At 52.2% G+C, this 24,143-nt stretch overlaps 1 protein-coding gene across 1 annotated transcript; it reads right to left on the bottom strand.

The window, feature by feature from the left end:
* Positions 1–2,346: 2,346 nt before the first annotated feature.
* On the bottom strand, positions 2,347–23,202 carry arsa (arylsulfatase A). The gene is made up of 7 exons (XM_078235722.1): positions 22,933–23,202; positions 20,908–21,367; positions 19,101–19,270; positions 16,225–16,349; positions 15,442–15,569; positions 14,355–14,457; positions 2,347–5,657 (listed from the first exon to the last, which is right to left on the bottom strand). The coding sequence occupies exons 1-7, from the start codon at positions 23,151–23,153 to the stop codon at positions 5,359–5,361; spliced, it is 1,506 nt and encodes a 501-aa protein (XP_078091848.1). The 5' UTR covers positions 23,154–23,202; the 3' UTR covers positions 2,347–5,358.
* Positions 23,203–24,143: the final 941 nt, after the last annotated feature.

Below are 24,143 nucleotides of genomic sequence, written 5' to 3'. Positions count from 1 at the left end.
CGGATAATTTAGACAACCAAAAGGGCCCAGAAAGGGGAGGCGACCGGGAGATAGGCCACTGTCAAAAATATAGCCATGGTGAGGAACATTGCAACTTTGGAAAGGGATTGGTCTATGGATAGGATATATGTGCTGATACCAGGCAATACCGGGCGTTCAAGCTAAGAATAAGCAAGATTGCGGTTTAATTAATATCACACCAGTAACAATCCCAGGGCTGTACCATCCACCCCATAAACACTACCACATCAGGTTAGAGGCTTTACAAGCTGTCGGAGGCATTGCTGGGCACTGGCAGAGCAGGGAATTGTGAGACTAACCATGTCAATCAAAAATTCCCCTACTGGCTAGTCAGAAAAGCAGACGGGTCTTACCCACTGACCATTAATTATACTGCCCTGAACAAAGTTGCACCAAAGGATCATCCAATTGTGGCTAGCCCAGCCACAACTTTCAATAGCTAAAAACCTGAGCACGAATCTTTATGACTTGATTTGATTTATTATTGTCACATGTATTAACATACAGTGAAAAGTATTGTTTCTTGCGCGATATACAGACAAAACATACCGTTCATAGAGAAGGAAATGAGAGAGTGCAGAATGTGGTGTTACAGTCATAGCTAGGGTGTAGAGAAAGATCAATTTAATGCAAGGTAGGCCCATTCAAAAGTCTGACAGCAGCAGGGAAGAAGCTGTTCTTGAGTCGGTTGGTACATGACCTCAGACTTTTGTATCTTTTTCCCGAAGGAAGAAGGTAGAAGAGAGAATGTCCGGGGGCGTGGGTGTCCTTAATTAGATGTTGTAAACGGGTTTGGGTCAATTCCGCTCAACCTGGAGTCACAGGAGAAATTCGCCTTTGTTTCAAAGGACTGGATAAGACTCCCACAGGGGTTCCATCACATCATGAGTAAAGCCCGAGACAAATGTGATGTTGTCCCATATGACAACACCATAGTGCAATATGTGGACAACATCCTAATAGCCTCGGCAACCAATCGGGAGCATCTAGAGGCAATAGCAATAGTTTTGAGAACTCTGGAAGAGGTAGGTTTTAAAATTAAGCCAAAGAGAGCACAAGTTGGGCAAACCCAGGTACAGTACCTAGGGCATGATAGAGGCAGACCGTAAAACAGCCATCATCAATATGCCCTCCTCCAGGCTACACTGTGATTTTGTCTGTTGGAACTGAAATCCAGTAGTTACTGTTTGACGCCCAAAGTCAACAGGTGCTGAAGTCAGTGGCAGCAGAAAGAATTCAGACCTTCATCAAACCTGCCATCTGCTGGACCTTCAGATCTTGTGCCTCCTGACACTTCTGTCACGGAAGTCTCACCCCTGAGAGACGAAGCATTCTACAATCAGCAACCTTCCCTTGGAAGGAACATTCCAGTCAACTCATGAGTGTGGACTGTGGACACAAGCAAAACCTAATTGTATTTTTATTGTGGTGGTGCCATGAACACTCCTCCTTTTTCCTTATCCCCCATTTATTATGTATGTAAAAAGGGATGGATGTTGCAAAGCCCCTCTCGCACATGTGTCTTTTCACCTCACCTCAAATTTGCTGAGTAAGTGATTAATAAAAGATTGGAACATTCCCAAATTTACTGGTTGGGGAAAATATGCCACAATTTATAAATGGGAAAACCAGGATAATTTTAAAAAGCCCTTTCTGTTTACGAGTGGGTACAGAGCCGGGAAATCAGTTTAATTTGACCTCCCCTTCCTGTCCGTGACAATCAGCGATCCAAATTGGCCCCAATTTTGCAGGACAATTGGAGATGGCAAAATGATGCATGGCTTCTGGGAACAAATGTAAAACCAATCTGAATGGAACAGGAGCTCCTTGGAAGGAGCCCAATGTCTTCTCAAGGCTCCTGAGGTGAAGTGGACAGTTTTCCAGTTGTGCCAACTCTCCCAGATCATTCCTGACATAGTCAATCACCTTCCTGAAGATGTTGACTCATGTTAGGGTTCAGGTCCTCAAGGGGCTAAATCATGGTGAGGTGCTGTTCCAGAGACACCACGAGCGGTCATTTTTCAAGTGTAAGCAAGATGGTGAGAGAGGAGTGCATCACTGCAAAGTTAAACATGCCTCCATCGAATGTGTACATGTGTGCTCCCAAGCTGGCATTCGTGGACAAGGTTTCGGAGCAGGAACCCTCTCCGGTCCAAGTATCAATGCACACTCTTGATGGGTGAGATGGGAAAGTGGAACTGGAACGGAACCTTAACTCGTTGATCTTAAAGCATCAGTGCCATACTGGACAATTGAGCTAATTATTCCAGAATCTGCAACACGATAGTTTACAAGAAGAATTTATCCAACCAATGCTGTGTGTATCTATATATGGATATATTTATTTCATCTTGTATGTACAAAATAATCAACCAGTGACTAATTAGTGCAGTTAATTCTCCCACCAAATACTTTAAGCTTTTTTAAAATCACAATGACATAATTAGAAAGAGTTCATTTTCATTTTTAGAGGCCATCAAACGTATTAACAAATACAAAGCACACGGCAGCATCCTAAACCGAACACCACCAACATCCTACAGCATCTACATCCTGAAAAACTCAAACAAGAATTACTTAGATGTGCAAGATTCAATATGTGTCCACATTAAAAACCCGCGACGATATCACACCCTCTGCTTTGGATTTTCTTCTGTTCAGAAGGCTGAAGGGGAGATCCGTCAAGTTATTTCAAATAATTAAATGATTCGATAGGGTAGATAAAGAAACAATTTCTTGGTATGGGGAAAATTTGGATCAAATACTATAATTAGAGGCAGGCTGTCTGAGGATGAAATGAGACAGTAGGGGTGATCCTCCCAGCCCTCTGTGCTGCTTTAACAGTGCAGCGGGCCAGGAGACTCAGGCAGGGGCTGTTTCGCGGGATTCCCGCTGGGTGCCACCGCCTCCGCGAGTCTCCGGGCACTGGATTTCCAGCGCCATCAGCTCTGCACCACAAACCAGCAGGGAGCTGTATAATTTATTTAAATTAGAATTTGCATAGCATCAGCGGGCCCGTGACTTAGCGTCTCTCCCGCCCCCCCCGCATCCCTGCCAGTTTCAACTCCTGGAGTTTACAACAGTGGGGTTTACAATAGCTCCCCATTAAGGGAGAGCTGGCAGCCTGAACCCGCTGCAGTGAAGGGGGGGGGGGGGGCGATGGAGGTCTTCCCCATGAGAGGGGATGTCCTCTGGGCACTACTAGCCTGGGCTCCTGGCACTGCCCAGGGGCAAAGAGGCAATGCTTAAGGGGGAACCTTGGCACAGTCCACTGGGCATCAGGCAGTGCCAAGGGGGCACGGCCGATGGGAGTTGGGGTCCCCTGCCACTCTCCACTCGGCAGTGACAGAGGGGGGAAGCCAGCAATCAGGGCTGCACTGCAGGGGAAGGGGCGACAGCCGGGGGTGGCGGTGGGGGGGATGTCAGGGTTGGCCTGGATATGTCCAGGAGCCCAGCCATTGGTTGTTTGGGGGGGGGGGGGGGTGTGTTTGAGGGGCAGCGATGGGGATTGCATGGCGCTGGCCAGCAATCAGGAAGCTGGCAATGCAGGGCTACTGTGCATGTGCTGATCCCCGCTCTGATAGATTGGCGCTTGCGCAGTGACCCACTCAGCGCTATGCTGCAAGCTTCTCCAGCAGGAATACTGATTTTTAGCCTGATTCATACGTGGGCTCTCTGCAGTGCACAGAGTGGGGGAGACTCATTTTGAAAATTGCACTGAAAGAACCAGCGGGATTTACTCCAGTTTTTACGCGAATTCGACGCTTGGAATTTTTTGGGGAGAATTTCACCCAGTGTCTCTTCAGACAAAAGGCAGTGGAAATCTGGAACTCTCTTCCTTAAAAGACTTTGTGTGTTGATGGTCAACAAGTGTCAAAGGCGGATTAAATGGATTTGAGGTTCAGATCAGCAATGGTTGATTAGGATGGCAAATGGGCTCAAAATGGCTGCCGGGGTTCCTGTTCTTATCTCACCAGAGTAAAAGCAAATGTGCTCTTTTTAAAAAATTCATTTCTGGGACATGAGCGGGCGGGCCAGCATTTATTGCCCATCCCTAGTTGCCCTTGAGGAGGTGATGGTGAGCTGCCTTCTTGAATCGCTGCAGTCCATGTGCTGTCGGTTGACCCACAATGCCGTAAGGGAGGGAATTTCAGGATTTTGACGGGAATTCCAGGATTTTGACCCAGCGACTCTGAAGGAATGGTGATATATTTCCAAGTCAGGATGGTGAGTTGGAGGAGAACTTGCAGGTGGTGGTGTTCCCATGTATCTGCTGCCCTTGTCCTTCCAGATGGAAGTGGTCGTGGGTTTGGAAGGTGCTGTCTAAGGACCTTTGAATTGCTGCAGTGCATCTTGTAGATAGTACACACCACTGTTAATGAGCGTCAGTGGTGGAGGGATTGAGTGTTTGTAGATGTGGTGCCAATCAAGTGGGTTGCTTTGTCCTGGATGGTGTCAAGCTTCTTGAGTGTTGTTGGGGGGGCGGGACAGAGAGAGAGGGTTGTTGGAGCTGCACCCATCAGACAAGTGGAGAGTATTCCATCACACTCCTGACTTGTGCCTTATGCAAGACCCCTTAAGCATTGCCTCTTTGCCCCTGGGCAGTGCCGGGAGCCCAGGGGGCTTATGCAAGACCAAGATCCAAGATTCCCCTCTGCCTGCTCCCCTCCTTTGTACAATCTGCAGATTTTTAAAACCCCACCTCGATGTCATCTGAACAATACTTCAACCTATGTTCTTGTTGCGAGACAGCTTCAAGGCTGGAGGAAGCAGGGGCGATGAGGGCAAGTGTTATTAAGGTGTTAGTTAAGGTTGGGTTTATAAAAGCCTGTAGATTGTAGGGAGGTGGGGTGGGGGTGGGAATAGACAGACGAGAAACGTTCCACAGTTTTGAGGCCCTGGGTAAGAATGAGTTCCGCCATGCCTCCATTTTCACACACTGTGTGGTTACAGGTAAAGTGGGTGGGACGGCAGACAAAGTAAGGATTACAACAATATTATCAACACTGATTGTTCAAACAAATGAGGAGCAACATAAAATGATGCTGTAATTAATCACAATTCAGTGGAATGATTAGATTTTTCAGAGGCCAGGGTGTCAGCCTCATCCGTGCTGGAATTTGCCCTCCTCTCACAGGGGCAAACCTCTCTGATTCATCAGCAAGTGCCCAACTGTACCTGAGGACTTCACCTTGGATTGCAGATGACAGGACTTTGCTGGAGACTCTGTCCATCTCCCGACTCCATTGCAGCGCCAGAGAGGTTCAGTTTGAGATTAGTAAGTGTTACTAAAGCAGCTGTTAGGTTGTATTTTGCATTCCTTCCTTTTTCCAGTCTTTAGATCTGTCTGCAGCAGCCAGGACGCGGACTGCAGCCGGGGTTAATACAGGGTTCAAGAGCAGGGTCAGTTCCTTTGCGAATTTGGCTTTCCCCAAACTCCATTCCCGACTCAAATTTGACCTTTTCCTTGTTGATCCGCTCGATTATCCAGCTGTAATTGGGAGTGTCAGAACTGCTGAGTGGGTAGTTCTCAGAAGGATCTGCTTCCAGGTCAAAGAGAAGCGGAGGGTTGTGAGAGGTGAGCAGTGCGTCCCAGTGGCAGTCACGGTCTGGGGTGCTGTCACTGTGGGTGGAGCCTGGTGGGAAGAGGAATGAAAATTCTTGTCAAAACCTTTCTTCAGAAACTATATTGAATTTTCTGCACGGGGTTCCGGCCGACACGGGACAAAAAAAAAATACATATTTACATCACCTGGCTACTCCCAAAAAATCTTTTTTTTTTAAATGAACAAAGCTTCCACGACTCATAGCAGAGGAATTTCAAACGATCAGAGACTCGATATCTGTAGGAGGTGCTAATGCCCTCTGCGACTGCTGACAATTGAATTCCAGAGAAATACACCAACCCTTTTGCATTTCTCAGAGCTCCAGCCTCTGAGACGGTGGCCCTGATTTTACCAGCAAGCCCGCCCCGGCTGGCAGAACGGCTTTCTCCATTGGCCTCAGGCAAGATCTTACAATCCCTGGGCAGGTGAGCCGGTGAAATTACAGCCGGTTTGTCTGTCCCATCCAACTGCAGACAAAGGTAGCTATTTGTGACTCCCAATATCCTGAGGTGGTGATAATCACCCAAACATTACCTGCTCGAAAACATGACGGAAACTGGCGCGGTCCGAGCTTCTTTCATTAATAAACTGTTCGAAATTATCTTCCGTTTCTGTTTGACCTCAGAAGAGAACAGTAACTCCAGGCAGACAGCCTGTCGTTGTCCACCATCTTATCATTAAACAGGCAGCAGCAGAAGGAGCTCTGTCCAGGTACAATTGCCTGGCCCTCATCTACATTGTGAACGACTGAAACATTGGAACTGGTGTCTTCAATACTTATTCAATCCTACATGCCTTCTCCCCTCGTAGAAGTCTCACTTCTAAAAAGATGGATCACCCTGCAACAGCCAACCCACCCATCCTCTGAAGACGCCCTCCATTAGACTTTTGATTCTGGATTCTGTACTCATGTAAAAACCATAACTTGTATGTTTATTGTGGTCTGACCCTGCACCCCTTTCCCTTATCCCTCTCACTCTGCCCCGCCCCCTCCCACTCTGCCCCGCCCTCCCCTCAGTCCCGCCCCCTCTCCTCTCACTCCGTCCCGCCCCCCTCACTCTGTCCCGCCACCCCCTCTCCCCTCACTCTGTCCTGCCCCCCTCTTTGTCCCGCCCCCTCCCACTCCACCCCGCCCACTCTCTCTCCGCCCCGCCCCCTCGCTCCACCCCGCCCCCTCTCACTCCGCCCGCCCCCTCTCACTCCGTCCCGCCCCCTCTCACTCCATCCCGCCCCCTCTCACTCCGTCCCGCCCCCTCTCACTCCGTCCCGCCCCCTCTCACTCCGTCCCGCCCCCTCTCTCTCCGCCCCGCCCCTCTCACTCCGCCCCGCCACCCCCTCACTCCGTCCCGCCACCCCTCACTCTATCCCGCCCCCTCTCACTCTCTCCCGCCCCCCCTCTCACTCTCTCCCGCCCCCCCCCTCACTCTCTCCCGCCCCCCCTCACTCTCTCCCGCCCCCCCCTCACTCTCACCCGCCCCCCCTCACTCTCTCCCGGTCCCCTCACGCTCTCCTGCCCCCCCTCACTCTCTCCCGCCCCCCCCCCTCACTCTCTCCCGCCCCCCCCTCACTCTCTCCCGGCCCCCCCCACTCTCTCCTGCCCCCCCCTCACTCTCTCCTGCCCCCCTCACTCTCTCCCGCCCCCCCCCTCACTCTCTCCCGCCCCCCCCTCACTCTCTCCCGACCCCCTCACTCTGTCCCCCCCCTCACTTGTCCCGCCCCCTCACTCTGTCCCGCCCCCCCCACTCTGTCCCGCCCTCTCACTCTGACCCGCCCTCTCTCTCTCTGTCCCGCCCTCTCTCTCTCTGTCCCGCCCTCTCTCTCTCTGTCCCGCCTTCTCTCTCTCTCTGTCCCGCCCTCTCTCTCTCTGTCCCGCCCTCTCTCTCCCTGTCCCCACCCTCTCTCTCTCTGTCCCGCCCTCTCTCTCTCTGTCCCCGCCCTCTCTCTCTCTGTCCCGCCCTCTCTCTCTCTGTCCCGCCCTCTCTCTCTCTGTCCCGCCCTCTCTCTCTCTGTCCCGCCCTCTCTCTCTCTGTCCCGCCCTCTCTCTCTCTGTCCCGCCCTCTCTCTCTCTGTCCCGCCCTCTCTCTCTGTCCCGCCCTCTCTCTCTGTCCCGCCCTCTCTCTCTCTGTCCCGCCTTCTCTCTCTCTGTCCCGCCCTCTCTCTCTGTCCCGCCCTCTCTCTCTCTGTCCCGCCTTCTCTCTGTCCCGCCCCCTCTCTCTCTGTCCCGCCCTCTCTCTCTCTGTCCCGCCCCCTCTCTCTGTCCCGCCCTCTCTCTCTGTCCCGCCCTCTCTCTCTCTGTCCCGCCCCTCTCTCTCTGTCCCGCCCTCTCTCTCTCTGTCCCGCCCTCTCTCTCTCTGTCCCGCCCTCTCTCTCTCTGTCCCGCCCTCTCTCTCTCTGTCCCGCCCTCTCTCTCTCTGTCCCGCCCTCTCTCTCTCTGTCCCGCCCTCTCTCTCTGTCCTGCTCTCTCTCTGTCCCGCCCTCTCTCTCTCTGTCCCGCCCTCTCTCTCTCTGTCCCCCCTCTCTCTCTCTCTCTGTCCTGCCCTCTCTCTCTGTCCCGCCCTCTCTCTCTCTGTCCCGCCCTCTCTCTCTCTGTCCCGCCCTCTCTCTCTCTGTCCCGCCCTCTACCTCTCTGTCCCGCCCTCTACCTCTCTGTCCCGCCCTCTCTCTCTCTGTCCCGCCCTCTCTCTCTCTGTCCCGCCCTCTCTCTCTCTGTCCCGCCTCTCTCTCCCTCTCTCTCTCTGTCCCGCCCTCTCTCTCTCTGTCCCGCCCTCTCTCTCTCTGTCCCGCCCTCTCTCTCTCTGTCCCGCCCTCTCTCTCTCTGTCCCGCCCTCTCTCTCTCTGTCCCGCCCTCTCTCTCTCTGTCCCGCCCTCTCTCTCTCTGTCCCGCCCTCTCTCTCTCTGTCCCGCCCTCTCTCTCTCTGTCCCGCCCTCTCTCTCTCTGTCCCGCCCTCTCTCTCTCTGTCCCGCCCTCTCTCTCTCTGTCCCGCCTTCTCTATCTCTGTCCCGCCCTCTCTCTCTGTCCCGCCCTCTCTCTCTCTGTCCCGCCTTCTCTCTCTCTGTCCCGCCCTCTCTCTCTCTGTCCCGCCCTCTCTCTCTCTGTCCCGCCCTCTCTCTCTCTGTCCCGCCCTCTCTCTCTCTGTCCCGCCCTCTCTCTCTCTGTCCCGCCCTCTCTCTCTCTGTCCCGCCCTCTCTCTCTCTGTCCCGCCCTCTCTCTCTCTGTCCCGCCCTCTCTCTCTCTGTCCCGCCCTCTCTCTCTCTGTCCCGCCCTCTCTCTCTCTGTCCCGCCCTCTCTCTCTGTCCCGCCCTCTCTCTCTCTGTCCCGCCTTCTCTATCTCTGTCCCGCCCTCTCTCTCTGTCCCGCCCTCTCTCTCCCTGTCCCGCCCTCTCTCTCTCTGTCCCGCCCTCTCTCTCTCTGTCCCGCCCTCTCTCTCTCTGTCCCGCCCTCTCTCTCTCTGTCCCGCCCTCTCTCTCTCTGTCCCGCCCTCTGTCTCTCTGTCCCGCCCTCTCTCTCTCTGTCCCGCCCTCTCTCTCTCTGTCCCGCCCTCTCTCTCTCTGTCCCGCCCTCTCTCTCTCTGTCCCGCCCTCTCTCTCTCTGTCCCGCCCTCTCTCTCTCTGTCCCGCCCTCTCTCTCTCTGTCCCGCCCTCTCTCTCTCTGTCCCGCCCTCTCTCTCTCTGTCCCGCCCTCTCTCTCTCTGTCCCGCCCTCTCTCTCTCTGTCCCGCCCTCTCTCTCTCTGTCCCGCCTTCTCTATCTCTGTCCCGCCCTCTCTCTCTGTCCCGCCCTCTCTCTCTCTGTCCCGCCTTCTCTCTCTCTGTCCCGCCCTCTCTCTCTCTGTCCCGCCCTCTCTCTCTCTGTCCCGCCCTCTCTCTCTCTGTCCCGCCCTCTCTCTCTCTGTCCCGCCCTCTCTCTCTCTGTCCCGCCCTCTCTCTCTCTGTCCCGCCCTCTCTCTCTCTGTCCCGCCCTCTCTCTCTGTCCCGCCCTCTCTCTCTCTGTCCCGCCCTCTCTCTCTCTGTCCCGCCCTCTCTCTCTCTGTCCCGCCTTCTCTCTCTGTCCCGCCCTCTCTCTCTGTCCCGCCCTCTCTCTCCCTGTCCCGCCCTCTCTCTCTCTGTCCCGCCCTCTCTCTCTCTGTCCCGCCCTCTCTCTCTCTGTCCCGCCCTCTCTCTCTCTGTCCCGCCCTCTCTCTCTCTGTCCCGCCCTCTCTCTCTCTGTCCCGCCCTCTCTCTCTCTGTCCCGCCCTCTCTCTCTCTGTCCCGCCCTCTCTCTCTCTGTCCCGCCCTCTCTCTCTCTGTCCCGCCCTCTCTCTCTGTCCCGCCCTCTCTCTCTCTGTCCCGCCTTCTCTATCTCTGTCCCGCCCTCTCTCTCTGTCCCGCCCTCTCTCTCTCTGTCCCGCCTTCTCTCTGTCCCGCCCCCCCTCTCTCTCTGTCCCGCCCTCTCTCTCTCTGTCCCGCCCTCTCTCTCTCTGTCCCGCCCTCTCTCTCTCTGTCCCGCCCTCTCTCTCTCTGTCCCGCCCTCTCTCTCTCTGTCCCGCCCTCTCTCTCTCTGTCCCGCCCTCTCTCTCTCTGTCCCGCCCTCTCTCTCTCTGTCCCGCCTTCTCTATCTCTGTCCCGCCCTCTCTCTCTGTCCCGCCCTCTCTCTCTCTGTCCCGCCTTCTCTCTCTCTGTCCCGCCCTCTCTCTCTCTGTCCCGCCCTCTCTCTCTCTGTCCCGCCCTCTCTCTCTCTGTCCCGCCCTCTCTCTCTCTGTCCCGCCCTCTCTCTCTCTGTCCCGCCCTCTCTCTCTCTGTCCCGCCCTCTCTCTCTCTGTCCCGCCCTCTCTCTCTGTCCCGCCCTCTCTCTCTCTGTCCCGCCCTCTCTCTCTCTGTCCCGCCCTCTCTCTCTCTGTCCCGCCTTCTCTCTCTGTCCCGCCCTCTCTCTCTGTCCCGCCCTCTCTCTCCCTGTCCCGCCCTCTCTCTCTCTGTCCCGCCCTCTCTCTCTCTGTCACGCCCTCTCTCTCTCTGTCCCGCCCTCTCTCTCTCTGTCCCGCCCTCTCTCTCTCTGTCCCGCCCTCTCTCTCTCTGTCCCGCCCTCTCTCTCTCTGTCCCGCCCTCTCTCTCTCTGTCCCGCCCTCTCTCTCTCTGTCCCGCCCTCTCTCTCTCTGTCCCGCCCTCTCTCTCTGTCCCGCCCTCTCTCTCTCTGTCCCGCCTTCTCTATCTCTGTCCCGCCCTCTCTCTCTGTCCCGCCCTCTCTCTCTCTGTCCCGCCTTCTCTCTGTCCCGCCCCCCCTCTCTCTCTGTCCCGCCCTCTCTCTCTCTCTGTCCCGCCCCCCTCTCTCTGTCCCGCCCTCTCTCTCTGTCCCGCCCTCTCTCTCTCTGTCCCGCCCTCTCTCTCTCTGTCCCGCCCTCTCTCTCTGTCCCGCCCCCTCTCTCTCTGTCCCGCCCTCTCTCTCTCTGTCCCGCCCTCTCTCTCTCTGTCCCGCCCTCTCTCTCTCTGTCCCGCCCTCTCTCTCTCTGTCCCGCCCTCTCTCTCTCTGTCCCGCCCTCTCTCTCTGTCCCGCCCTCTCTCTCTCTGTCCCGCCCTCTCTCTCTCTGTCCCGCCCTCTCTCTCTGTCCCGCCCTCTCTCCCTCTGTCCCGCCCTCTCTCTCTCTGTCCCGCCCTCTCTGCCCCGCCTTCTCTCTCTCTCTGTCCCGCCCTCTCTCACTCTGTCCCGCCCCCTCTCTCTCTGTCCCGCCCTCTCTCTCTCTGTCACGCCCTCTCTCTCTCTGTCACGCCCTCTCTCTCTCTGCCCCACCCTCTCTCTCTCTGTCCCGCCCTCTCTCTCTCTGTCCCGCCCTCTCTCTCTCTGTCCCGCCCTCTCTCTCTGTCCTGCTCTCTCTCTGTCCCGCCCTCTCTCTCTCTGTCCCGCCCTCTCTCTCTCTCTCTGTCCTGCCCTCTCTCTCTGTCCCGCCCTCTCTCTCTCTGTCCCGCCCTCTCTCTCTCTGTCCCGCCCTCTCTCTCTCTGTCCCGCCCTCTACCTCTCTGTCCCGCCCTCTACCTCTCTGTCCCGCCCTCTACCTCTCTGTCCCACCCTCTCTCTCTCTGTCCCGCCCTCTCTCTCTCTGTCCCGCCCTCTCTCTCTCTCTCCCGCCCTCTCTCTCTCTGTCCCGCCCTCTCTCTCTCTGTCCCGCCCTCTCTCTCTGTCCCGCCCTCTCTCTCTCTCTCCCGCCCTCTCTCTCTCTGTCCCGCCCTCTCTCTCTCTGTCCCGCCCTCTCTCTCTCTGTCCCGCCCTCTCTCTCTCTGTCCCGCCCTCTCTCTCTCTGTCCCGCCCTCTCTCTCTCTGTCCCGCCCTCTCTCTCTCTGTCCCGCCCTCTCTCTCTCTGTCCCGCCCTCTCTCTCTCTGTCCCGCCCTCTCTCTCTCTGTCCCGCCCTCTCTCTCTCTGTCCCGCCCTCTCTCTCTCTGTCCCGCCCTCTCTCTCTCTGTCCCGCCCTCTCTCTCTCTGTCCCGCCTTCTCTATCTCTGTCCCGCCCTCTCTCTCTGTCCCGCCCTCTCTCTCTCTGTCCCGCCTTCTCTCTGTCCCGCCCCCCCTCTCTCTGTCCCGCCCTCTCTCTCTGTCCCGCCCTCTCTCTCTCTGTCCCGCCCTCTCTCTCTCTGTCCCGCCCTCTCTCTCTCTGTCCCGCCCTCTCTCTCTCTGTCCCGCCCTCTCTCTCTCTGTCCCGCCCTCTCTCTCTGTCCTGCTCTCTCTCTGTCCCGCCCTCTCTCTCTCTGTCCCGCCCTCTCTCTCTCTCTCTGTCCTACCCTCTCTCTCTGTCCCGCCCTCTCTCTCTCTGTCCCGCCCTCTCTCTCTCTGTCCCGCCCTCTCTCTCTCTGTCCCGCCCTCTCTCTCTCTGTCCCGCCCTCTCTCTCTCTGTCCCGCCCTCTACCTCTCTGTCCCGCCCTCTACCTCTCTGTCCCGCCCTCTACCTCTCTGTCCCGCCCTCTCTCTCTCTGTCCCGCCCTCTCTCTCTCTGTCCCGCCCTCTCTCTCTCTCTCCCGCCCTCTCTCTCTCTGTCCCGCCCTCTCTCTCTCTGTCCCGCCCTCTCTCTCTCTGTCCCGCCCTCTCTCTCTCTGTCCCGCCCTCTCTCTCTCTGTCCCGCCCTCTCTCTCTCTGTCCCGCCCTCTCTCTCTCTGTCCCGCCCTCTCTCTCTCTGTCCCGCCCTCTCTCTCTCTGTCCCGCCCTCTCTCTCTCTGTCCCGCCCTCTCTCTCTCTGTCCCGCCCTCTCTCTCTCTGTCCCGCCCTCTCTCTCTCTGTCCCGCCTTCTCTATCTCTGTCCCGCCCTCTCTCTCTGTCCCGCCCTCTCTCTCTCTGTCCCGCCCTTCTCTCTGTCCCGCCCCCCTCTCTCTGTCCCGCCCTCTCTCTCTGTCCCGCCCTCTCTCTCTCTGTCCCGCCCTCTCTCTCTCTGTCCCGCCCTCTCTCTCTCTGTCCCGCCCTCTCTCTCTCTGTCCCGCCCTCTCTCTCTGTCCCGCCCTCTCTCTCTCTGTCCCGCCCTCTCTCTCTCTGTCCCGCCCTCTCTCTCTGTCCCGCCCTCTCTCCTCTGTCCCGCCCTCTCTCTCTCTGTCCCGCCCTCTCTGCCCCGCCTTCTCTCTCTCTCTGTCCCGCCCTCTCTCACTCTGTCCCGCCCCCTCTCTCTCTGTCCCGCCCTCTCTCTCTCTGTCCCGCCCTCTCTCTCTGTCCCGCCCTCTCTCTCTCTGTCCCGCCCTCTCTCTCTGTGTCCCGCCCTCTCTCTCTGTCCCGCCCTCTCTCTCTCTGGCCCGCCCTCTCTGTCCCGCCTTCTCTCTCTCTGTCCCGCCCTCTCTCTCTGTCCCGCCCCCTGTCTCTCTGTCCCGCCCTCTCTCTCTCTGTCCCGCCCTCTCTCTCTCTGTCCCGCCCTCTCTCTCTCTGTCCCGCCCTCTCTCTCTCTCTGTCCCGCCCTCTCTCTCTCTCTCTGTCCCGCCCTCTCTCTCTCTCTCTGTCCCGCCCTCTCTCTCTCTCTCTGTCCCGCCCTCTCTCTCTCTGTTCCGCCCTCTCTCTCTCTGTTCCGCCCTCTCTCTCTCTCTGTCCCGCCCTCTCTCTCTCTCTGTCCCGCCCTCTCTCTCTGTCCCGCTCTCTCTCTCTCTGTCCCGCCCTCTCTCTCTCTGTCCCGCCCTCTCTCTCTGTCTCGCCCTCTCTCTCTCTTGTCCCGCCCTCTCTCTCTCTCTCTCTGTCCCGCCCTCTCTCTCTCTGTCCCTCTCTCTCTGTCCCGCCCTCTCTCTCTCTGTCCCGCCCTCTCTCTCTCTGTCCCGCCCTCTCTCTCTCTGTCCCGCCCTCTCTCTCTGTCCCGCCCTCTCTCTCTGTTCCGCCCTCTCTCTCTGTCCCGCCCTCTCTCTGTCCCGCCCTCTCTCTCTCTGTCCTGCCCTCTCTCTGTCCCGCCCTCTCTCTGTGTCCCGCCCTCGCTCTCTCTCTCCCGCCCTCGCTCTCTCTGTCCCGCCCTCGCTCTCTCTGTCCCGCCCTCGCTCTCTGTCCCGCCCTCTCTCTCTCTCTGGCCCGCCCTCTCTCTCTCTGGCCCGCCCTCTCCCTCTCTGTCCCGCCCTCTCTCTCTCTGTCCCACCCTCCGTCTGTCCCGCCCTCTCTCACTCTATGCCACACTCTGTTTCACTGACACAATCACCTGTTCAGTTTGTATCACATGCAGTCTGACTCGTACACGCCACGCCATGTTAGCCCCTCACTTTCTGACACCCACAAACAGCTCTGTGACTGGGAGGTGAATCTCGGCTGCCTTACCTTCAGTGTAGTAATGAGCTTTGTATTGTCCATAGCGCACAGCAAAGACTCCCAGCTTTATGCTGGGAGTGACTGGATAGTAAAACATGGTCTCTCGTTTACTCTGTAAAACATGAATATGCACAAAGGGATGTTGGTGAGAGTACAAACACCAGGAATGGACAATAATCCCACTTACCCAGACTGCAAGTTGAAGCATATAATCCTTTAGACTGCTCTTACTAATGCTATCTCTGTGATGTACATCTGAGTGCAAGAGCTGGCACAATGTTACAGTGGTCTGGCTCCTGGTTTACTGCCTGTAGAGACAGACCCACTGGACACTGGCACTGAAAGATTCGCGGTCCTTCTAAGATGGTCAGTTTTTTAATGGTTTCTTAACTGGCCACAGTGTCCTGCTAATCTTGTTAGTAAGAAAAAAAAATTTGCATTTTTATAGCACCTTTTACCATTTCAGGATCTCCCCGAGTGTTCAGCCAATTAAATCATTTTGAAGTGTAGTCACCATTGCGATGGGGGAAACGCAGCAGCCAATCTGCACACAGCAAGAATCCACTAATAATCCAATGGGATTGTCATCTCACCCACCAGCTCAAACATTCACCCCCACAGTGGCAGCAGGACAAGGGCAGCAGATGCATGGGACCACCTGCAAGGTCCGCTCCAAGTCCCACACCACTCTGACTTGGAACTATATTGCTGTTCCTTCACTGTCACTGGGTCAAAATTGTGGGAACTCATCACAGCACTTTGGCTGTATCTATACCACATGGACTGCAGGATTCAAGTTCGAGATGGCAACTCACCATCACCTTCTCAGGGGCAATTAGGGATAGCCTAGCCAGTGACGCCCACACCGCATGAATAAATAAAAATACACCTTTATTTTTGTGTGTTCTGCAAATGCTAATATTGTGCCTCTGATATCCAAGTCCAGATAACATATCCAAAATCGACACACTCAGACAGAGGGAGAGACAAGCAAGTTGACAAAGAGCAAGAGGCAGGCAAAGATGGAGTGACACAGACAGATAGAGATAAGCCACAGTCACAGTACTGAGCCCCAGGGTAATGTACGGTCCAGCACCTTCCCATTATTGAAGAGGACATCTCTTAAGTCGTATCCATCTAGTTTGACCTGTGGAAGCTTCGCTCCCAAGAGGGGGGCAATCGTTGGAAGAATGTCCAGGGTGCTGGCCAGTTCATGTGTCACACCTGTAAACAGAGCAAACATACCCCTTGTTATCTGAAATGTGACCTATCATTTGCGGTTTATATTAATCCCAACAGGCAGTATTACTGCAGCAGTGTTCAGCATAATACTACCCTCCTTATTTAGAACAATCCCAATAACATCTTTGTGTGGAAGTAAATCAGCATAAGTGAGTTCATAGTCCAAAAATAAAAACTGATGTTTCCGAAGAAAGAACCAAGTGGGAGATCGAATCAAGCTCATCACTCTGATAAAAGGAATTGGTTTGGTTGATGGAAAGAAATGATTTCTTCTGTTGGAGAGCACATCATTACATTAAAGCTTGGGCAATAAGGAACAAATTCAGGAAACGCCTCTTCACACAAAGAATAATGGAATTCTGAAACTTCCTCCTCACAAAAGCTGTGGATGCGGGTCGACAACTGAATGGATATTTGTTGGGTATTGAGGATTATGGAGTGAAAGCAGTAAATCAAGTTGGGCTACAGATCAGCCAGTGGATGGATCGCAGGGTTTTAGTTCATGTTGTGCCACTGGGCCTGTAGTTGAATGGAATCCCAATTTGTGTGAGGTTTTAATGGGACTCTGGTGACCTGTAAAATTACATTTTCCATCTCAGAGCTTAACCAATATATTGGCATCTGGAGAGAAACAAACCTGGAGTAATCTGGCCAGGCCAGTAGGCAACTGCAGGTTCCCTCATTCCCCCTTCATATGTGGTGCCCTTGCCGCACTTCAACAGACCAGCATTCCCTCCACGTGATCTTCGCATTAGCTCTGGGCTGAAGACAAAATAGTAAGTCAGTTCACACAGATACATATTCACAATAACTCATATGCCAGATCTGTCACGGAAAATTCAAAGGTTTTTCTCACTTCTTGCAGCCAATGTCAGGTAAACACTCCCCGGTTTAGAACACTGGTCAGATACATAGTTTAGATACAGAGTAAAGCTCCCTCTACACTAGACCAATGTTTAAGACCATAAAACATAGGAGTAGAATTAGGCCACTCGGCCCAACGAGTCTGCTCCGCCATTCAATCATGGCTGATATTTTTCTCATCCCTATTCTCCTGCCTTTTCCCTATAACCCCTGATCCGCTTATTAATCAAGAACCTATCTATCTCTGTCTTAAAGACACTCAATGACCTGGCCTCCACAGCCTTCTGTGGCAAAGAGTTCCACAAATTCACCACTCTCTGGCTGAAAAAATTCCTCCTCATCTGTTTTAAAGGATTGTCCCTTTCGCTTGAGGTTGTGCCCGCTGGTTCTAGTTTTCCTACTAGTGGAAACATCCTCTCCACGTCCACTCTATCCAGGCCTCACAGTATCCTGTAAGTTTCAATAAGATCCCCCCCATCCTTCTAAACTCCAAAGAGTACAGACCCAGAGTCCTCAACCGTTCCTCATACGACAAGCTCTTCATTCCAGGGATCATTCTTGTGAACCTCCTCTGGACGCTTTCCAAGGCCAGCACATCCTTCCTTAGATACGGGGCCCAAAACTGCTCACAATTCTCCAAATGGGGTCTGACCTGAGCCTTATACAGCCTCAGAAGTACATCCCTGCTCTTGTATTCTCACCCTCTTGACACGAATGCTAACATTACGTTCGCCTTCCTAACTGCCGACTGAACCTGCACGTTAACCTTAAAAGAATCTTGAACAAGAACTCCCAAGTCCCTTTGTGTTTCTGATTTCCTAATCATTTCCCCATTTAGAAAATAGTCAATGCCTCCATTCCTCCTTCCAAAGTGCATAACGTCACACTTTTCCACATTGTATTCCATCTGCCACTTCTTTGCCCACTCTGTCCAAGTCCTTCTGCGGCCCCCCTGCTTCCTCAATACTACCTGTCCCGCCACATATCTTTGTATCATTTACAAACTTAACAACAGTGCCTTCAGTTCCTTCCTCCAAATCGTTAATGTATATTGTGAAATGTTGTGGTCCCAGCACTGATCCCTGAGGCACACCACGAGTCACTGGCAGCCATCCTGGGAAAGACCCCTTTATCCCCACTCTCTGCCTTCTGCCAGTCAGCCAATCCTCTATCCATGCCAGGATCTTAACCTTAACACCATGGGCACTTAACTTATTTAACAGTCTCCTATGTGGAACATTGTCAAAGGTCTTTTGGAAATCTAAATAAATCATGTCCACTGGTTCTCCTTTATTTAACTTCCTTGTTACCTCCTCAAAGAACTCTAATAGATTTGTCAGACATGACCTCCCCTTGACAAAGCCGTGCTGACTCAGTCCTATTTTATCATGCACTTCCAAGTACTCCGCGATCTCATCTTTAATAATGGACTTTAAAAATCTTGCGAATGACCAAAGTCAGGCTAACAGGCCTATAATTTCCCATCTGCTGCCTCTCTCCCTTCTTAAACAGCGGTGTTACATTAGCTACTTTCCAGTCCTTTGGGACCCTCCCTGCCTCCAGTGATTCCTGAAAGATCATCATCAATGCCTCCACAATTTCCTCAGCTATCTCTTTTAGAACCCTGGGGTGTAGTCCATCCGGTCCAGGTGATTTATCCACCTTCAGACCTTTCAGTTTCCCCAGCACCTTCACTGCACTCACCTGTGCCGCCTCACTCTCCTGGAGCTCTGGCATCCCACTGGTGTCTTCCAACATGAAGACTGATACAAAGTAACTATTCAGTTCTTCTGCCTTTTCTTAGTTTCCTATTATTACTTCTCCAGCCTCATTTTCCAGTGGGTCCAATGGCCACTTTTGCCTTTCTCTTACTTTTTATATATTGAAAAAAACTCGTCCTACCTTCTTTTATATCACTAGCTCGCTTACACTCATATTTCATCTTTTCCCCCTTATTGCTTTTTTAGTTGTCCTCAACTCGCTTTTAAAGGTTTCCCAATCCTTTGGCTTCCCACTAATCCTCATCACTTTGTATGCTTTTTCCTTTGCTTTTATGCTGTCCTTGATTTTCCTTCTCAGCCGTGGATGCCTCGTCCTCCCCTTAGCATGGTTTCCTCCTCCTTGGGATGAATTTCTGTTGTGCCTCCCGAATAACCCTCAAAATGTTTCTGGTGTGTGGTCTGCTGTGGTCACTTGCCTGTCAGGACTTGCATTGAGACTGGCCAGTGATAAACAACCCAACTCACCGTCCCAAATCAGGAGTGACTGTCAGTTTAGGAAATGAAAATCTGATGTCTGTAAAAAAAACAGCATGAAGATGTCGGTCGGATTGTTATAAAATCCCAGCTAGTGCGTCTCAATGTTAAGAAAGAAATCTGCTGAACTGATCTGGATTATATGTGACTCCAGTCCCACATCAATGCCACTGACTCTTTCCTGTGCTCTGAAATGGCCCAGTAATATAGTCAGTTGCATCAAACGGCTGGACTGCAGTGGTTTAAAGAGAAGACCCATCACCACCATCTCACACAAACATGAATGGAAAATAAATATCAGTGGCACCCAATGATGAATAAATAGAATGACCTTTGTGTTCTGACGAATCTCAGTTATGGATAATGGAACCTGTGTATCTCTCATTCATCATACCCATTGTCACTGGTGAAGAAGATGAGAGTGTTATTCTCCACGCCAGCGTCCTGCAAAGCCTTCATTATCACCCCCACCGAACCGTCAAATTCCATTAGTGCGTCCCCCACCGGACCTCTCTTGGACTTGCCTGCAAAGCCAGCACTCGCAAACTGTGGATAGTGGGTATGCTACAAACACAGGAACAGAACGTTAGGGTTGCAGTCATAGGCAGTGTCTACACATTAATGATTTTTATCAGTGTGTGCTCCCTGCACAGAGCCTCACCCATCACGAATGAGGGTCTATCAGCAGGTCACTGGGCGTCTGACACAATTCTCTACCTGCTAATTTGACAGCGATAGCACTGGCAAAGAGAACTGCCTCCATTAGAGAAGGAGCTGTCTAATTCCCAAAGAATAGAATAAGGAGCATTACAGGGCAAGGTGCCAGAATAAGGAGCATTACAGGGCAAGGTGCCAGATTCCTACTGTGATCAATGCCTGCAAATGGCACAAATTACCACACAATCTCGGTTTTTAAATTTGTTCTCATATTCTGATGTTACTGCATCAAGTATGATGTGGAAACTAGGTTATTTGGAAAGTCAATATTTCTTTGCAAAGACCCACTGTTATTCTCAGCCCCATCTCAGAGGTGAAAGCCTCACCACATTGATGTGACATTTCTACATTGGCCATGCAAACTGAGAATTTTACATTTATTGCAGATTAGAGACAGTGTGGTGTCCAGGCTCCACATGTCAGTGTGGAAACCACTGTACTGCCCACAATCCCCATTCCAAACTTTCTGTACCAACATTTATGGGAATGTTATCACCACACGAAATATTAGGACCCAAACCTGGATCTCCTTCCCTAGCAGCCCTGTGGGTGACTACAGAGGTTCTAGAAGACAGTTCACCACCAACTTCTCAAGGGCAATTAGGAGTGGGCAATAAACTTGATTTGATTTATTGTCACATGTATTAGCATACAGTGAAAAATATTGTTTCTTGTGCGCTATACAGACAAAACATACCATTCATAGAGAAGGAAACGAGAGAGTACAGAATGTAGTGTTACAGTCATAGCTAGGGTGTAGAGAAAGATCAACTTAATGTAAGGTTGGTCCATTCAAAAGTCTGATGGCAGCAGGGAAGAAGTTGTTCTTGAGTCGGTGGTACGTGACCTCAGACCTTTGTATCTTTTTCCCAACGGAAGAAGGTGGAAGAGTGAATGCCCGGAGTGCGTGGGGCCCTTAATTATGCTGGCTGCTTTGCTGAGGCAGCGGGAAGTGTAGACAGAGTCAATGGATGGGAGGCTGGTTTGCATGATGGATTGGACTACATTCACGATCTTTTGTAGTTTATTGCGGTCTTGGGCAGAGCAGGAGCCCATACCAAGCCATACAACCAGAAAGAATGCTTTCTATGGTGCATCTGTAGTCTGAGGCCCACAGCCCTTGACTGAATTTTAAAAAAAGACTTTAAACTCAGCAGAAAGGTAGATTTTAAGAAGCCTTAAAGAGGAGGGGAATGTGTGAGAGAGGTGGAGAAGTTTAGGAAGGAGGTTCCAGACCTGAACGGCTAGGTAGCTGAAGGTAAGCTCGCCAGTCATAGAAAGGTGAAAATATGGAATGTGCAACAGGCCAAATTGGAGCATCGCTTTCATCTTGAATTATTGTAGGGCTGAGTGAGATTAGCGAGGTAGGAACAACAAGAAAGGATTTGAATACAAGATTGATAAATTTAAATTTGAGATGTTGGTGGATTAGGTCAGCCCTTGTTGAAATTTTGCCAATGATACAATGTAGAGGCTGTACTCACATGTGACGCGTAGTAAAGGAAGAATGGTTTGTGCTGCTTTGCTGCTCTTAGAATGAAGTCTCTCGCAAAGTGATCATACAGTGGAGTGAGTTTGGGAAATTTGACCGGCTGCTGGATAATCTTGTTATTCTTCACCAGGGGCAAGAGGACCACACCTTGGTCACACCTTCCGTAGCACTTGGTGTCTGGTGGGAAACAAGTCAAGTTCTGGCAGGGTCCCTGGTCGTGGGAGTAGGGGACGCCCAAGAATTCATCAAAACCCTGATGGATGGGTAAGAAGGTCCCGTTGGGCCCGTAGCCCAAGTGCCACTTCCCCAGCATTGCTGTGACGTACCCTTGCTGTTTTAGCAACTCAGCGATGGTGGTTTCATTCAGCGGGAGCCCACCCCTTGACCCAGGGTAGAATACACCTGGATAAACCCCAGACCGAGTGGGGTAACGGCCTGTGAGCAAGGCTGCCCTAAGAGAAAGAAGCAAAGAAATGAAGATTACCGACCAATGTAAAAATAATTGCCTACATTAGATCTTCATTGTAAAATACTGAAAAAGTCAAGTGGACAGTGCAAGAGGCAAAGGGAGGTCTTTAGGCATCAGAGGCTGAGTGAGGTTCAGCTGCAATTTTTGATTGAGGAGGAGAGTCAGGTCTTGCCTCAACACCTCAGTCTTGAATTGAGCCTTAGGCTCTGTGGGAGCACTCTCATCTCTAATTGCAAAAGTGCAGGGTTTGAACCCCGTTCCAGATAGTCGCAGTGCCTGGAGTCACTGCTCTGTATTGGCATCAGCAAGATAATCATGTGGATGTAGGTGGAATCTGTTCCATATGGGTCCACAAAACCTTCCTGTTTACAGAACTAACACCCAATTGACTTTGATAATGATGGCACAAAGTGTGTTGACATCGGCCTTTTGGCTAAGATCAAGCGTCAGATCAAGCTAGGGCGCAATGTCTCATCTTGGATCCTGTTTGTCTCCCTTGTGAGGATATTGTATTGGATTCAACTGGATTTTGAATTTGGTTTTTGGAACAAGCAAGGAATGGATTTGGGTTTGCCTGGTCCATTCTGTGCATTAGCTTTGTAACTTTAAGAATGGAGTAAAACATTTTTAAAAAAGTGTTGATGTAACAACTTGTCAGATTTCATCAACCTGCAAATTCTTCCACTTCTTAAAAAGTGAAAACAAACTCCTTTTCATCTCTATGCTCACTCTCTCCACTCCCTTTCAACTTTGTCCCTCCTCGGTCCAATCTTTCTACACTTCCTCAAAAATAACGTCATTTATTTACCTCTTCCTCCAGCAATCTCCGAAGATGCTGACATTATTTATTGCACATTATACATTGCTGATTACTGCACATTATTCATTGCAATTACTGGACATTATTCATTTCAGCTCATTACATTCTAGTGCATTATACTCCACAGAGGAAGTGCTCTGTTGAAGACTTTCAGAAGAAGATTTCAATCAAGGCCCTACATGTACTCTCAAGTTGGTGTAAAACATTCCCCGGCATGATTAGGGGAAGAGCGGGAGAGTTTTCCCTGGTGAACTGGCCAATATTTATTCCTCAACAAAGACACAAGCTGAATATTGGGTCATTATAGCGCTGCTGGATGCGGGAGCTTGCTGTGCGTAAATTGATCACTGAGTTTCCTCCATTACATTTTACAGATAGTTAATTGGTTATAAAGTGCTTTGGGATGTTCTGGAAGGAGCGACAGTTAATTTCCAATGTTAATTAAAGCAGATTATTGTTTAATTGAACATTACTGCTCGCTGTGGGTTACTGTATTTGAATAAATGCAGATTATTGAATTTAATTGTTGGAGATAATTTCACATTAATGAATGTGGATTGCTGCAAATTCACCAATTGCTGCTTTATAGATTATTGTGAATTAGAGAGTGCAGCGTGAATTAGCGCAGATTTACTGATCCAGGCACTCGCCCCGGCCTCGTCTCCCCGGCTTCCCCCGGTCCCCCCGCCCTCTCCGGCCTCTCGCTCCCCCGCTCCCCCTTCCCTCACCGGGACGGGCTGCACACACTCGCCGCGCTGTAGAAGTCGCTGAACCGCCGGCCCGCGGCCGCCAGCCGGTCCAGGTTGGGGGTCCGGGAGCTCGGGTGTCCGAAGCAGCCCGGGTCCCCGTAGCCCAGATCATCGGCCAGGAGCAGCACCAGCCCCGGGCTGGAGGCCGCGGCCAGAGCCAGGCCCAGAGGCAGCAGCAGCAGCGAAGAGAGCGGCGGCATCGAACCGGCACCGCACAGAGAGAGAGGGAGAGTAACACTGGAGAGAGAAAAAAATACTCGAGAGAGAGAGAGAGAGAAAGTAATACTGGAGAGAGAGAGTAATACTGGAGAGAGAAAAAAATACTCGAGAGAGAGAGAGAGAGAAAGTAATACTGGAGAGAGAGAGGAAGTAATACTGGAGAGAGAGCAAATAATACTGGAGAGAGAGAGAAAGTAATACTGGAAAGAGAGAGAAAGAGCAAGTAATACTGGAGAGAAAGAGCAATACTGGAGAGAGAAAAAAAATACTGGAGAGAGAGAGAAAAAGTAATACTGGAGAGAAAAAAAATTCTGGAGAGAAAGTAATACTGGAGAGAGAGAGAGAGAGACAGAAAGAGAAAGTAATACAGGCGGCACGGTAGCACAGTGGTTAGCACTGCTGCTTCACAGCTCCAGGGACCCGGCTCGGGTCACTGTCTGTGTGGAGTTTGCACATTCTCCTCATGTCTGTGTGGGTTTCCTCCGGGTGCTCCGGTTTCCTCCCACAGTCCAAAGATGTGCAGGTTAGGTTGATTGGCCATGATAAAATTGCCCCTTAGTGTCCTGAGATGCGTAGGTTAGAGGGATTAGTGGATAAAATATGTAGGGATATGGGGGTAGGGCCTGGGTGGGATTGTGGTCGGTGCAGACTCGATGGGCCGAATGGCCTCTTTCTGCACTGTAGGGTTCTGTGATTCTGTGATAATACTGGAGAGAGAGAGAAAGAGCAAGTAATACTGGAGAGAGAAAAAAAATACTGGAGAGAGAGAGAAAGTAATACTGGAGAGAGAGAGCAAGTAATACTGGAGAGAGAGAGAGAGAGAGAAAGTAATACTGGAGAGAGAGAGAAAGTAATACTGGAGAGAGAGAGAGAGAAAGTAATACTGGAGAGAGAAAAATAAGACTGGAGAGAGAGAGAAAGTAATACTGGAGAGAGAAACACTGGAGAGAGAGAGAGAAAGGAATATTACA

The sequence above is a fragment of the Mustelus asterias genome, chromosome 19, assembly GCF_964213995.1.
Source record: "Mustelus asterias chromosome 19, sMusAst1.hap1.1, whole genome shotgun sequence".
NCBI lineage: Eukaryota > Metazoa > Chordata > Chondrichthyes > Carcharhiniformes > Triakidae > Mustelus > Mustelus asterias.
This window is presented reverse-complemented; position numbering and strand designations above follow the sequence as displayed.